At 49.4% G+C, this 15,043-nt stretch overlaps 5 protein-coding genes across 5 annotated transcripts; 3 read left to right on the forward strand and 2 right to left on the reverse strand.

The window, feature by feature from the left end:
* Nucleotides 1-475: 475 nt before the first annotated feature.
* On the forward strand, nt 476-2,176 carry CI109_105541 (uncharacterized protein; the record flags this gene model as incomplete). Its single annotated transcript, XM_065967684.1, has 8 exons — nt 476-554; nt 609-706; nt 756-788; nt 848-1,274; nt 1,518-1,779; nt 1,821-2,004; nt 2,068-2,082; nt 2,132-2,176. 8 exons carry the CDS (start codon nt 476-478, stop codon nt 2,174-2,176), a joined length of 1,143 nt encoding a protein of 380 aa, XP_065823756.1.
* A 571-nt stretch (nt 2,177-2,747) lies between these two features.
* CI109_105542 (uncharacterized protein) lies at nt 2,748-5,534 on the forward strand (the record flags this gene model as incomplete). Its single annotated transcript, XM_065967685.1, has 8 exons — nt 2,748-3,266; nt 3,344-3,611; nt 3,681-4,156; nt 4,232-4,501; nt 4,670-4,828; nt 5,014-5,221; nt 5,337-5,455; nt 5,508-5,534. 8 exons carry the CDS (start codon nt 2,748-2,750, stop codon nt 5,532-5,534), a joined length of 2,046 nt encoding a protein of 681 aa, XP_065823757.1.
* Nucleotides 5,535-5,642: 108 nt separating this feature from the next.
* CI109_105543 (uncharacterized protein) lies at nt 5,643-6,567 on the reverse strand (the record flags this gene model as incomplete). Its single annotated transcript, XM_032003439.1, has 3 exons — nt 5,643-6,331; nt 6,381-6,468; nt 6,517-6,567. 3 exons carry the CDS (start codon nt 6,565-6,567, stop codon nt 5,643-5,645), a joined length of 828 nt encoding a protein of 275 aa, XP_031862297.1.
* Nucleotides 6,568-6,843: 276 nt separating this feature from the next.
* CI109_105544 (uncharacterized protein) lies at nt 6,844-7,967 on the reverse strand (the record flags this gene model as incomplete). Its single annotated transcript, XM_032003440.1, has 4 exons — nt 6,844-7,153; nt 7,214-7,628; nt 7,679-7,856; nt 7,908-7,967. 4 exons carry the CDS (start codon nt 7,965-7,967, stop codon nt 6,844-6,846), a joined length of 963 nt encoding a protein of 320 aa, XP_031862298.1.
* Nucleotides 7,968-9,410: 1,443 nt separating this feature from the next.
* On the forward strand, nt 9,411-10,921 carry CI109_105545 (glyceraldehyde-3-phosphate dehydrogenase; the record flags this gene model as incomplete). The annotated part of the gene is made up of 10 exons (XM_032003441.1): nt 9,411-9,441; nt 9,508-9,532; nt 9,580-9,624; nt 9,682-9,706; nt 9,769-10,028; nt 10,081-10,192; nt 10,240-10,318; nt 10,374-10,620; nt 10,671-10,785; nt 10,841-10,921. 10 exons carry the CDS (start codon nt 9,411-9,413, stop codon nt 10,919-10,921), a joined length of 1,020 nt encoding a protein of 339 aa, XP_031862299.1.
* Between the last annotated feature and the right edge of the window lie 4,122 nt (nt 10,922-15,043).

Below are 15,043 nucleotides of genomic sequence, written 5' to 3' on the forward strand. Positions count from 1 at the left end.
TTAATTCTGTTCCCGCACGCCTAATTGGATAGATATGAACGATGTGGCAAAACGCCGACGGACGATGATGCTGATGAAAGAGAGAGAGAAATCAATTTGTTACGTAACTTGTTCATCGCGCCAACCCAACTCGTTCATCCCACTCATTCACTCACACTCACCACCCACCTGGAATCACCACCGTCACCGTTCAAACTCTAGTGACATGATGTTCTGATTCATCAACAATCCCTTGACATTCACATTCAACAAACAGCATCGTGAACAGTGGTCACCCACCTTACACTCGCCCACTCTCAACGGACTAGCTTCGATAATACCGCCGTCTCACGTTTGTCGTGCATAATATCCCAGGCGCGCTTACCAGGTCAACGCCGCGCCTCCTAATTACACTTCACTCCACCTTTCCAACCACCTTATCATCTGCACCTGCGCGACTGTCTCAACATTTCATAAACACGCTCTCACTCACAGAATGGATGCCGAAGCAGCATCCCAATGGCGCTTTGCCCAGTGCTTTGGTGACAAGGGCGAGGTTGAAGATATCACAGAGGGTATGTAATTCGTTATTTCCTTTGTGTATCGAGCTCACCCTTTGAGATGACTAGCCGATATCATCTCGACGGTTGAATTCGACCACACAGGTGATTACCTAGCAACAGGTGACAAGGGCGGTCGTGTGGTCTTGTTTGAGAGGAATGAGCAGGTGAGTTTCGTGCAAACACAGCATGGGCCGCAACTGATGGTCATCTCAGAAACGAGGATGCGAATATAAATTCTACACTGAGGTATGTCTCAACCATTGTTGGACTTTGCTGACAAGTAGTTCCAATCTCATGAACCCGAGTTTGACTACTTGAAATCACTCGAGATTGAAGAGAAGATCAATCGGATCAAGTGGTGTAAAAGACAGAACGCGGCGCATTTCCTGTTGAGCACAAATGGTGAGTTCTGCCTTTGGGGCATCGCTAACATGACAGACAAAACCATCAAATTGTGGAAGGTCTTTGACAAACAGATCAAGGTGGTAGCGGAGAACAATCACTCGGATGGATACCCCGGAGGCGGGAATGGAGCAGCCCAACCACCACTAAGACTTCCTCGAATGACCACCCATGATTCCATAACCGCTGCCGTTCCTCGAAAAGTCTACGCCAACGCTCACGCATACCACATCAACTCGATATCAGTGAACTCTGATGGCGAGACTTACATTTCCGCCGACGATCTCAGGATCAACTTGTGGAACCTAAACATCAGCGACCAGAGCTTCAGTGAGTCCTGCTGGAACCGAATCCTGCTTACCCTCTGCAGACATCGTGGACATCAAACCCGTCAATATGGAAGAGCTCACCGAGGTCATCACCGCGGCCGAATTCCACCCTGTACATTGCAACCTGTTCATGTATTCTAGCTCCAAAGGCACCATAAAGCTGGCGGATATGCGTGAATCAGCATTATGCGATTCACATGCCAAACGTGAGTTATACTATCTGCTTCCTCTGCTGACAATCCAGTATTCGAGGAAGAAGAAGACCCCACTCAGAAGTCATTCTTTTCCGAGATCATCTCCTCCATATCGGATGTCAAATTTTCTCGAGATGGACGGTACATTTTGTCACGCGATTACCTGACATTGAAGATCTGGGATATCAATATGGAGAACAAGCCGGTCAAAACCATCAATATTCACGACCACCTCCGTCAAAAGCTGTGCGATTTGTACGAGAACGACTGTATCTTTGACAAGTTTGAATGTACCTTCAGCGGCGATGGAAGGTGAGTTCAAATCATTCGGACACAATCGCTGACTCTTGCAGCCAAGTTCTGACAGGATCATATCACAACTACTTCCGCATCTACGATGTTAATGGCGACAACGATGTTGTACTGCAAGCGGATAAGTCAGCATTCAAAGCAAAGAAGATTGGCGGAGCCCGTGGGAAGGCGCCTGGGAAGAAGGAAGGAATACAAACGGAAGGAATCGACTTTGCTAAGAAGATTGTGAGTTTCTGCTGCTTGAGCCTCGCTAACTCGTCCTAGTTACATGCCAGCTGGCACCCGCAGGAGAACACCATTGCAGTGAGTTATCTTGTCTTGAAGTCAACGAGCTACCGCTGACGTTACGCAGATCGCGGCAACAAACAATCTGTACGTTGCACGTTGTTGGGCTTAACTAACCTCATTTTAGCTTCTTGTACTCCACATTGTCATAGTCGATACCAATCTCGCATATCCACGAACCAATATCAACGACCAATCAACTATCCTTGTTCCGCTCATACCAAAATTTGTGTCCAATCTCATTATTTTCTGTTTTACACTGTCTTTGATGCTGCATTTCTCTTGTTAGGCAGTATTGAATCCCGTTTTTTTGTTTTCCTTATATTATATTCCCCTCACAACACACACATTCACACATATAGATAGCAAGTGTGATCTCACGTTCGATCTGACCGAAAAGCGTATGGATTAGACCGTGTCAGCAATAAGGACGTTCTCGTATGTAGAAGGGAGGAAAAACAGAGAGAGAGAGGAGAGAGGAGGGGAGAGCGAGAGAAGAAGCAAATGAACGAATGAATGAATGAATTATCCCATGAACAGTAGAAAACGAAAAGCGCCACATTCAGGAAAGATGTAAACAACCCCTCGTCCATCATCAACCCATCTACACGCGTTTGTCTTTCTTGCTTTTCCCACTGCCTGTTGCCAGCTCGAAAACAACTTCCCCACCCGTGCCTTCAAGCATGGCATTGCTCCCTGCAGACTATAACACAGCATATAACAACCTGCCCACGCCTACGCCCATGTCAGGCTCGACCAAAGATGTATGGCCCGACGGGGTGGACGACTTGTCTGCAGAAATCGAACTCCCCAGCTTCAACTTTGATTGGGCTCTGGACAAAGAGGCAAAGTCGAAGACGGGACCGGAGGCAGCAACAGAACTGATGTCTTCACTGTCCATCAAGAGTGTCGCTTCAGGTAGCGTCTCGCCACCGCCTTCTTCGTCGACCCCACCTCCCCGACATTCCCATTCAGCTCGGTCGTCTCTGTCTTCAGCACACATAACTTCCTTGACAGACGCCTCTACGGCGTCCGCGTCTTCGCTCGTTCCCACACCTCCAGGCAGCGGTATATCGCAGAGTGGACGCTCCATGTCGTCGCAGAACATAGACTCGGGAGGGAGTGGAAGCTCAGGCAGAATGTACGGAGGGAGAAGGTTTCAACGAGTAGTGTCTGCCCCGCTGTCGAGACCGAAGCCCGAGGTAGATGACCTTACCTCGAGCACAGGGGAAACGTCCACGGTGAGTTATCTCAAACTGGGAACAAGCTGACATCCTAGATGTCCGCGAGTACGTCTCATACGGCGACCTTGCGACCCACTATCACACATACTTCCTCATCCTCCTCCATACCTTCCGAATCCACCGCTACAAGTCGTTCGCACTTCGTCACACCAGGCATCACGGATAGGACACTGTCTTCCGTAAGATCTACTGGAAGGCGTTTAGGAGGCCTGTCCAAATTTGGTGGGCCTGCCCGAAGGGTCGTTGCTAGTGCAGAGAATGAAGAAGTCGATGAGGTGCAACGGGCCAGTCCAGTTCTGATTGGTAAGTGTAAATCATGATTTGCCAAGGCTAATTGGCCAGAATCTCCGCCACCCCGCGAGTCCTCACCAGCTCAACCATCTTCATCATCATCACCTCCTCGCGAGGCTTACACCGACTATCGATCCCGGCGGGTCAGTCCTCCACGACAAAGGTCGATCCTGCGTACCACTATTCGTGAAGAGAGCGAGGCGCCTGTGCCTATCCCTGAATACAGACGACCAGAGCCGCGAGCGACATCTCCCAATCCACCTTCCGATGACAAACCGTTCAGACCGTTCAATAGACGCCCGGAACAAGAAGCCCGTCCACCCCCGCATACTCTGGAAACTATGGTTGTCAGACCAGAGCGGTATTCCAAGCCGATATCTCGACGATCTCCCTCTCCACCTCAAGCGCGAATCAGCCCACCTGCAGTGACTTTACACGCCGCTCGACCCGCACCAGCTGTGGAGTCACGAGCTCCACCACCCCCACAGCCTTCTACGGTTTATGCCGCGACTGCTCCTGTTTATGCTGCTCCGGAGCCATCAGCTCCATTGCAAGCAGTAAACCAGACTCCCCCAACAAGGTCTTCCTTCTTAGTGAGTCTCGGTGAGGATGATCCACGCTGACGGCTGTAGGTCAACGGAGTCCCTTATGAAAGACTGCAACGGCTAGGAAAGGGAGGCTCGTCCACAGTCTACTCCGTGCTTTACTCAGCACCACCCAAAAAGCGAACGATATTTGCGCTCAAAGTTGTTCAGCTTGATCGTGCCGATTCAGAGACGTATCAAAGTTACACCAACGAAATTGAATTGCTCAAGCGACTTCGAGGGCACGACCGGGTGATTCAGCTCATTGATCATCAGATCACCTTCAGTCAACCGAATCGACCGCATAGATTACTGATGGTGAGTACAAAGTCATAAGCGTCGCTGACGATCAGGTGATGGAATGCGGCGAAATCGATTTCGCGGCTCTGCTAGACGAACAAAGGGGCAAGGCGATCAATATGAACTTTGTTGGACTGTATTGGGAACAAGTGAGTGACCGTTAGGGACCCCCGCTGACACAACCAGATGCTCGAAGCTGTTCAAGCCGTTCACAAAGAAAATGTCGTCCACACCGATCTTAAACCGGCAAACTTCGTCCTAGTCAAAGGTCGATTGAAGATTATCGACTTTGGGATCGCCAAAGCCGTCGCCAACGACACTGTAAACATCCAAAGAGACCAGCAGGTGAGTACGAAACATTTGTTCAGGGCTGACGTCAGATTGGCACGGTCAATTACATGTCGCCAGAAGCGATACAACGGATGAACAACCAAAAAGTACTCAAGGTGAGTTTCAGCCTTATTCTTCCCCGCTAACGTCAGCTCTCCTACCCGAGCGACATATGGTCACTAGGCTGTATCCTATATCAGATGATCTATGGCGCACCCCCGTTTCAACATATTGGAGGGGGCCCACTAGCGAAAATGGGCGTCATTGCAGACCCCAACCACTCCATCATGTATCCTGAAATAGCAATCCCGAAGACAGCTGTTGGCGTCGGCCTCGACGGGCAGCCAATAGACCCAGCGACATTGGCTGTTGCAGTCAGTCCTGCAGCCATTGATTCAATGAAACGATGTTTGGCATACCGAAAAGAGCATCGCTTAACGATACCGGAACTCTTGCATCACGAGTTCCTCAAGCCAAAAATAAGGGGTGAGTGAGACGTCCTTGGCGCACGCTGACTGTGTAGCTCCTGATGTACCACCTGGGTCTACCCCGATCACCCAATACCAAATGGAACGTTTGGTCAACTTTATCCTATGTGAAAATGGCCTGCCCGAATTGCCCGACGGAAACCACACAGCAGAGGTATGTTCACTCGCTCCGATCCAAGCTGACATCGTAGGATCTCTTCTCCCAGCTTCAAGCGCAGAATTCACTATCCTAATAGTCCTATAATAATAGCATTTGTACTAGTAGAACATCACAGCATTTTTGGGTTACTCCGTTGTCTTCATCGCATATTATATATACATAGTACAATCTCAAATTACGTTCAATATCTCCTGTATCCTTCGTCAGATGCATAGTCATACAAGGAAAGATCATCGCCCTCGGCTGAGAAAGTCTGGTGGTACGTCGCTTGTTGTGGTTGGTACGCTTGATGAGAAACCCGCGAAATTGTTGGCGAGGACATGATGTTTGAAGTCGTCTCGATGTCGTAGTCGTCACGGACCACCTCGACTGACCCATCCCCTCGAATCTCCACGCCGGAGAACAAGCCGTGACCTTCCGATACGGGGCTATAACTCCACCGCTGCGTACTTTTCGGAATGGGTGCGACAAGGACAGTTGAGAGTGGAGCGGCAGGAAGGGGACGAGCTGCTGGTTCGATGGGAACCTCGACGAAAGATCGCACAGACGCTGGAGCGGGTGGTAGTAAGTGACCATCGGCGGAGAGGATGGGGAAGTGGAAGTTTTCAGGATTGGGAGAGTAAGGTGAATAGAGGGAAGGAGTGCCAGAGCTCGAGTCAGATCCGTGTGTCATGTCGGATGACGAGCCGGACAGAGGTGAACTGGGGAGGTATGATGATTGACAAGAGAGAGAAAGTTGCGGTCTTCTAGGGATCAAAGGCGAACCAATGCTTGACATGGGTCGATCCACGGTCGCTCTAGCCGTCTGGTCTCTGGACTTGTACCAGCGACGTGTATAGATCCCGGCGAGAACGATCAGGACCACACCACCTTTTACAGGGGTCAGCTTCTGGGCGCTACGAACTACGTTCTCACTTACAGATACTGAGCACTATCCCGAGGGCGAGTTTGTCTGCGGACGTCATCAAGGCGCATTCTTTGCCATTGGAATCGTACGTCTTCCCGCTCTGCAAGGCGTCAGCGCGAGCGCGTCCCACAATCAAAATCACACTCACTGTGTTACCAAGGTGGTATGCGCATCCACGTTTAGAGAGTTGAGGTGCCATGATGGGTGTTTTGGAGGAAGGCTATCTCTCGATGCATCTGCATTGCAGATATATATACACTCATTGTCTTTCGAAAATCAGTCGCCAGCCATCTTGAACATTACAGAAAGGTAATAACATGCCACAATGGATGGCACGGAATTCGCATGAATGACTGAACTCGTGGGATATATCACATGCCAGGCGTGCCTCCGGATACAAATGCATAGGTACGAAGCAACATGGACTATCTATAAGCTACATCTAGGTAATATCGATACACGTAATCTAAGGAATCTAGTGGGAAATGGTGAACTGCAGTTGCCCGTCTTCTCTGTGCTCAACCTTGACCTGATGCATCGTGTCGACGACGTAGTGTGCACCAAGGTTGTCGATCTGATCACGTTTGTGCGAGGTGCATACAGCGATGACTGTAGCGCCGGCCGCAACACCCGCCTTGATGCCGGAGGGCGAGTCCTCAAAGACAACGGCACGGGTTGGGTCGATACCAAGATCTGACGCGGCGAGGAGGAAGGGATCCGGGTGAGGCTTTCCTCGGAGAAGTCGAGAGTCATCGGCGGTGACACAAACCTTGGGGATCGTGATACTGCAGAGTCAAAGTCAGCATGGGTATTCCAGTGCAGATATATGGTCGCTAAGAACTCACCCTGTACGACTAAGACAACCGTGGCAATACGTCTTGGCTCCAGAGGTCGCGACAGCGAACTTGCCCTCTGGCAACGAGTTGATCATGTCTCGAACACCGGGAAGGATCCTGACGCTCATGTCGACGATCTTCTCTTCCTCCTCCTGCTCGTCCTCGAACGGCGATTCGTCCTCGATCACGGCCTCTTCGATAGTTTTGGATAATTTGTAGTTTGCAAAGTTGAGAGTGTCGCTGGTGCTAAATCGGAAAGCGGGATTTCTAGTGATGTCGGCCGCCGCGCTATTAGGCGTCATAGGGGTCATGGGGGATAATGACGAGCCAGAGATGGAGCCCCTGCCAGATCGGGCAGAGGAGAAGGAGGATTTTCGTGACTCGGGGGGTGTGTCGGCGAAAGCAAGGATCGAGCGCTCGAATTCTGTGTAGACGTTAGTTGAGGAAGCACCTGATGGACACTGCTCAACTTACTGTCGACTTCCCTCTCGACATGCTCCTTTCTGAGCCCAGGGACAAGTTCCATGAGGTTGTCGCTCGCTCGTCGTCCGTGTGTCGCTTTGATCACAGCTTCAGGTTCGAGACCGAGCTCTTCAGCCTTTGCTGTCCAAGCAGCTTCGACGGCGGCAATGGAGTCGGTGAGGGTACCGTCCTGCCTAGTGTGTCAGTGGACTCCTTTATTATAGCCGTCACACCAACTCACCATGTCGAAGAGAACGCCATCGGCAGTGAAAGTGGAAGTATTCGTGAACTGGACAGACATTTTTTTAGTATGGGCTGGTTAGATGTTATGTTTTGTTTTGTTAAGAAAAACGAGAAAGAGAGAGGAACAAGATAGGAACGCCTTATATATATGCAGAGCTGTTGCATCTCGACATTCCTCTAGGCCAGCAAGTCAGTCCAAGACACAATTAAATTTCAGACCATTAGGTAACGACCGAAAAAAAAGGAAAGGGCCGACCCTCAAATGATGGTAATAATGATGTATGTACTTTGGACTAGACGCGAAAGCGGGGATAGACAGCAGCAGACAGCAGCAGACAGCAGCAGACAGCGGCGTACAGCATCGAGAGCGAGCGAGCGAGCGAGCGTCACCAGTGAGTCAACAGGATAGAGGATATCGAGATCGCCGAGAACACGGGGGTACAAGCGTACAGCGACGACACGAGGAATGGGATGGTTTGTAGCGTCTGGATCGAAATCAGGGTATTATATCAAAATCCAATCAATATCAGGGATATCCGAGTTATACACGTCATTTCCCACTCCACGGAGATCTAGATTGATTGCCACTTTCGTCATAGCATACAGTCTACCGCACATTGTATCACAGTTAGTACTGAGTCTAGCGGTTCTGAGCGGTTGCAGACCATCGATGGAGTATGGACGTGACATGTAGGCACTTGCAACGTGATTGGTGATTGCAGAGTAAAGAGAGAAGAGAGTAACTAGGGTAATGATTGATTGTAGGGCAAAGCCAAAAAAACAAACACTACACTTGATCCAACTAGTCTCCGTGGCAAACGGGTTCTCATTCCCAGCGCCAAGCCGTTCTCTCATACCTCGACACACCAAAGTCTCCTCTCGAGCTGTCCAGACGACATCCTCACGTTTCACGTAGAAAATACAATGCAGCGCAGGGACACCTGTAGAATCGCCCTTGATATGTTGATATGTTAATTCCGAACAATTAAAGGTCACAACACTGTCCAGCTTCAATGAAGAACCGGATCCCGGTTGCGCCGTCACATGCTCATAACATGTCCGGTGCTTCTCTTGATATCGGATGAAGAGATGCTCCGAGCATGCGTGGTCTCTTTGTAATGAACAAGGAGGATGTGGGACCTTTTGACTTGACGGACGTGGCAATGAAGAGGGACAGCTATTATATGGGTGGATCTAATATGTTTACCGGAATTACAGAGATGACGTTGACTCGAGATGAAAATGCCGCCCAACAGAGAGTTCTAGTGTCCCCGGTGAGGTCCAAATCAGTTTACATGGGGACAACTGCCGCAAACAAACGTGGGATCAATTGAGCACCCAACGCCCGGGGTCCACTCCATTCCCTCGTTCCCACGCTCCAAACCCTCCCTCACCCCATCGTTGCTTTTCTTTCCTTTATTCCACTTCTACTCTTTGATATCATTCTAACATACTCTCATCACCTTACTACTCAACCTACACTACAAATCAAAAACACAAAATGGTCGCTAAAGTCGGTATCAACGGTTTCGGTAAGTAGTACAGTCTGTTCACTTGCACCACCTTCAAACAGTTCCATCGTTGATGATGCATCGCAGGTCGAATCGGACGAATTGTCCTCAGGTATGTGTACCACGTCATCAAACACCTTCCATACTAACTTTTCGCAGGAACGCCATTGACCATGGAGACCTCGAGGTCGTTGCTGTCAACGAGTGAGTTGGTCTTGTGTGGTCAATCCTCGTCGCATCGCATCGCTGACTCATCATTAGCCCCTTCATTGACTTGGAGTACATGGTATGTTGAGACCACCTTGGCATTATCTTCCAGCAGGCAGCCCGTCGCTGACTCCCTCTCAGGTCTACATGTTCAAGTACGACTCTACCCACGGTCGATTCAAGGGTGACGTCAGCACCAAGGACGGCAAGCTTGTCATCAACGGCAAGAACATCACCGTCTTCGGCGAGAAGGACCCCGCCAACATCAAGTGGGGTGAGGCCGGCGCCGACTACGTCGTCGAGTCCACCGGTGTCTTCACCACCATCGACAAGGCCAACGCCCACATCAAGGGTGGTGCCAAGAAGGTCATCATCTCTGCCCCTTCCGCTGACGCTCCCATGTAAGTGGATCGCTGTCAGATTGTCAAGTGTATCGTCTGACTATTTCAACAGGTTCGTCTGTGGTGTCAACCTCGACAAGTACAAGTCCGAGTACCAGATCATCTCCAACGCTTCTTGTACCACCAACTGTCTTGCTCCCCTTGCCAAGGTCATCAACGACAACGTGCGTTGCTTCGTCCACATCGTCAACTATCGCTGACTGTCCCCTAGTTCACCATCATTGAGGGTCTCATGAGCACCATCCACGCCACTACTGCCACCCAGAAGACCGTCGACGGTCCTTCCCACAGTAAGCCAAATCGAGGTCCTCCTTAGCAGTGCATCTGCTGACTTGCCTTGTGCAGAGGACTGGCGAGGTGGTCGAGGTGCCGCTGCCAACATCATCCCTTCCTCCACCGGTGCCGCCAAGGCCGTCGGCAAGGTCATCCCCGAGCTTAACGGCAAGCTTACCGGTTTGGCTTTCCGAGTCCCTACCTCTGACGTCTCCGTTGTCGACCTCGTTGCCCGTATTGAGAAAGGTGCTTCTTACGATGAGATCAAGGCTGTCATCAAGAAGGCTTCTGAGAGCCCCGAGTTGAAGGGTATCTTGGGGTAAGTGATTTGGTATGTGTCAACCGAGAGCTCGTCTGACGTCCACTTAGTTACACCGATGACGAGGTTGTCTCCACCGACTTCGTTGGCTCTACCGAGTCTTCCATCTTCGACGCCAAGGCCGGTATTGCTTTGAACGCCAACTTCATCAAGCTCGTCGCTTGGGTAAGTTCGGTCTCGCCTGAAACTCCTTGCTCTCGCGCTAATGCTTCTTTTGCAGTACGACAACGAGTACGGTTACTCTCGACGAGTTTGTGACCTTGTCTCTTACATCGCCGGTGTCGACGCCAAGGCTCAGTAAACGCATCCGCACACATTCGCTCGTCTTTTGATTACTTCGTTATTGAGATGCAAAACAGTGTTAACAAACCTTTTCTTGCTTGGCATGAACATTGGAGGAGTGAGAGTTTGTCGCTAAAATCGTCTTCTAATTTTGTTGATCAAGTGCCCATTGATGTACTGCCTCAAATATGGACTGTTATCAACCCTATTGACGCTATCAATTACATGGCGTGAACACGTGGCACACACTTGACCGAAAACCGCCCTTAGCGCTGCCTGTTATTCCATTGGAACAACCCCAAATGGCCAGACTGCGTCGTTCACTCTGTTCACCTTCATCTGTTGCAGTTCCGGTCCTGGTATCTCGGACTATTGCCTCGACGTGAGCCCCTGAGAAGGGATATAGACAACGCGACAACGCGACCACACTGCCAATGGAACGGGCCGCCAATCGGGATAGATCGACATGCGGTCGCGTTCTTGTGCTTCGCTATCGAAGAAGAGCGCCGCTAGCTACTCACTCCTTTCACTGACATCACCGAACGAGGTGATCGCGGAGCTTCATCCATCACTGCCTGCCTATTCTGGCATGTTGACTTGCAAGACTCTCTGCCAGTAGCCCGACTATCCTCTGATGGACATCGCGGTTTCTTCACGAGATCGGAGTCCCGCTGATATATCATTCCTTGTCTCCAGGTTACGCCTATTCTCCTTCACAGGTATCGCCTCGTGAAGTGGGTGACAACGATTCTCACCGATGTAAGTCAAGCCTTTGGCAGTTACCCAGAACGAACTAAGTCGTCACCAGGGCTTGGCAAAGCTCTTTGGCGATGCTCAAGCTTTTGTTACCATACGCAAGCGTCCGCATTGTCGGAACAGTACCGTCGGAGAAATGGTTCGGGCCACCAGTTCTGCTCTACGATGTCCAATCGGTACAGGCTGTGGCGATCAATCACGACAACCATCTGGACACCTCAAACAACGTGGTACTCTCAGTGAAGCCTGCCCAATCCTTCTAGTGGGACATCCGACTGTCCTCAGTACCTGCAGATGGGAAATATTTCATTGTTCCGACTCATACATTCGATCACGCCTCGCGCCTCACGCGATCGCAATCATACCGTCGTTCCAATCCTCAAACTACCAGGGGTGAGCCTCCGCTCGAGAGCATACGCTACATGGCGCTGTGAGGGTATCGAAATCGGTTTACCTCATTTTTACCGCCAGAACACAGGGCGACCAGGTGATGGGATCACAGTCACTGATTCACATCGCAGTGTCATATCGGTAATCGATCCGCCCGCTGTCTGTGAATCGTCAAGAGACTTCATATTACGCACATCAAGCTACTCTACTGCTGGAGCTGTTTTGTACCTTCACTACAAGGTCAGTCAGTCAAAGCTTTCGCGTAAACACCGATTGGTACTTTAAGCAAGATCAATTACATAACTCAACCTGCGGCTATGGCAATGCTGCAAGCAGAGGTGATAATTGCATCTCTTGTGTGGCATCGAGGAGAATGCGGCTCAACTACAAGCCCCCCCTCATTGAGGTTTGTGCTAGGAAACAAAGTATATGAGAGGACTCTGTTGACTTATGATGGACAACTATAATAGGTAGCCAGTTTTCTGGAGTTATAGCCAGCTACTTTTGCACTCTGTCACTCCAATACTTCCTTCTCCTTTTGGGGAAGACTGTTTTACCCAATTGATTAAAGTCGCTGATGGTGTGACGGTGGCTTACACATGACACTGCTCTTCCAAACCCACCAACAGAGTACAACAGCCAAGAGATTGTCTGTCATTACAGTGTTGTTCCCTACATCACACAGAGGGGACCTCCTGAGCCATCTCGCTTGTTATGTTGTTCAGATACTATCCGTCATGACAGTCACTGCTACGTACAACATGTGTCAGAGGCGGGTCCGTTGACAGGCCTTTGCAAGGAATACAGAATGCAAATAGGATGTAGTCCTATTACAAATTGTGTGATTCTGTCACGACCCAGTACAACTGAACGAACGACTTATGTCGTGACACCTCGACTCGGTCTCCGAATAGTTCGACTTGTTATCCATCAGGAACCAGTTCGAAGTTGGTCCAGCCACAGCCGTTGTAGGAGATGACCGATTCGACTGACTAATCGTTCCCACGGTTCTTATAGCATCATTGATATTTATATACATGAGCACCGAACTCGTACATTCCTGTGACGAATGTACATTCCTCTGTCTAGTTCACTATTAGGTCGTGGCAGATATAGGAGAGTGGCTATTCTCATCTTTGTACGTTGTTTCGTAGTGATTTCCCAATTGTAAATCATGACATCACACACTGAGTTATTGGACAACTCCCCTTATCAGACACTCCAGCCAAATTTGATCCCGTTCATATTTCACATCATCCCCTTGCATGCATCATGCATCTCACATTCATTCTGATCAGATATCTGGCATCCCAGTGCTTGCAACTATTGTTCTGTAGTATCCAAACCACTAAGAATTGCCTCCGTCACCTCTCCAATAACTAGGGGAAACTGATAACCCGGTGGATGACATTACGTCATACCTTTCCTACTGCTCTTGACGACATCACTTGGCTTTCAGTTAGAGTCAGAGGCGGGTCCAATGGCAAGCCTTTGCTGGTAGCACAAGATACAAATAGGTTCAAGTCCTATAATGTCACACGCCTATACATCAAGCACACTTAGATATCAGACACTCCAGCCAAATTTGATCCAGTCCAAAATTCACCTCGTTGGCTTGCATGCAAAATGTGTGTTACAACCATTCTGACCCGGTATCTGACATCCCAGTGATCACAGTTTGTCATCTGATGGTACGTAGAGTAGACTGCTGAAAGTTGCTTCCTGCATCTCACCATCCGATAATTGTGTGTGTCTGATGAATAGGTGAATGGTGTTAACAAGTAGCACAAGTCCAGTACTGTAATGAAGTACAGCACGTGTAATCTCACGCATGGAATATCTTTGAACGTCTCTAAGAACAGGTCTTAGAGCCCGACCCGAACGCATCTAAGACCAGCTCTATGAACCGTTCTCAAACAAATCTGGGTGGCAAATGCATACTCCCAAAAGGTATATATATCCCACCTCCTTCCGTAGTTAGTTGTTAGCTTTCCCAGCTATGTATCATTATCTGAGTCTCACTCATACAGTCACACAGTTGGTCTTAAACCCAACACCTCTTGTCGTCATCCCCACTACTCTTGTCATCATCACCAGTGTTGTCATCACCACTGCGACATCTGAACTTGGTCAATAGTGTAACAAGCCCGAAACACTGTCCCTTCCCTTGGACACCTCCCGTTCCCCTCCGTACCGGCGTGACAGTACCAAGTGTACGAGACTTGGGGCTGACTAGTAGAATACATCACTTGTATGACTGTGATGAAGTAGTCGGAGGAATATACATTCATCACAGCAATAATTAGGTATGAGTCTTGTGTGCTCATGTATATAGAACTAGTGACCCTACCAAAATGGTGGAAATTATTTGGGCATCCCGTTGGTCATATCTGATGGCAACCCCCTGAAGTGTCAACTGTAACTAGATGAAGACAGATGCCGAGTCGACCCGTCTGGGAGCCGAGTCGGAGTGTCACGGCATAAGTCAGCTGTAGTGTTGTACTAGGTCGTGACATTTAGTCCAAGGCCATGACACTAATCCTGAGGTTGAACTCTTTGGATCCTCAATTTTCACAACAATCTTGCTGAGTATATTGTCCATTTTGTCATGGGTTGTCGGAATAGAATGACCAGACGCTTTAGGGGTTTTAGGGGTCAGAGTGTTTACGGATTTTCATTGGTTAACAGAAACCGGCTACGCACGTCCAACTTGACCAACCTGACCAATTTTCATTCATTCCTTTCTTTCTCTTCTTTTTCTCTTGAGCTTGCAGCCAATAATCCGACATGGGTTGACACACAAACATGAGTGACAATCCAACTTTTGCCAGTTTGATGTTCATGACATCCACTCACACAGTGTGTCCTTAAAACCGAAATATCTTGTCCTCACCATTGTTAATGTCATTGCTACTGTGGCAGTTGAGGCACAGTCAATAGAACAACATGCAGTTTCCTTTAAATACGTCCAGTAATCCTCCATGCCGGTATGGCG

Source organism: Kwoniella shandongensis, chromosome 10 (assembly GCF_008629635.2).
Source record: "Kwoniella shandongensis chromosome 10, complete sequence".
In the NCBI taxonomy this organism is placed as follows: domain Eukaryota; kingdom Fungi; phylum Basidiomycota; class Tremellomycetes; order Tremellales; family Cryptococcaceae; genus Kwoniella; species Kwoniella shandongensis.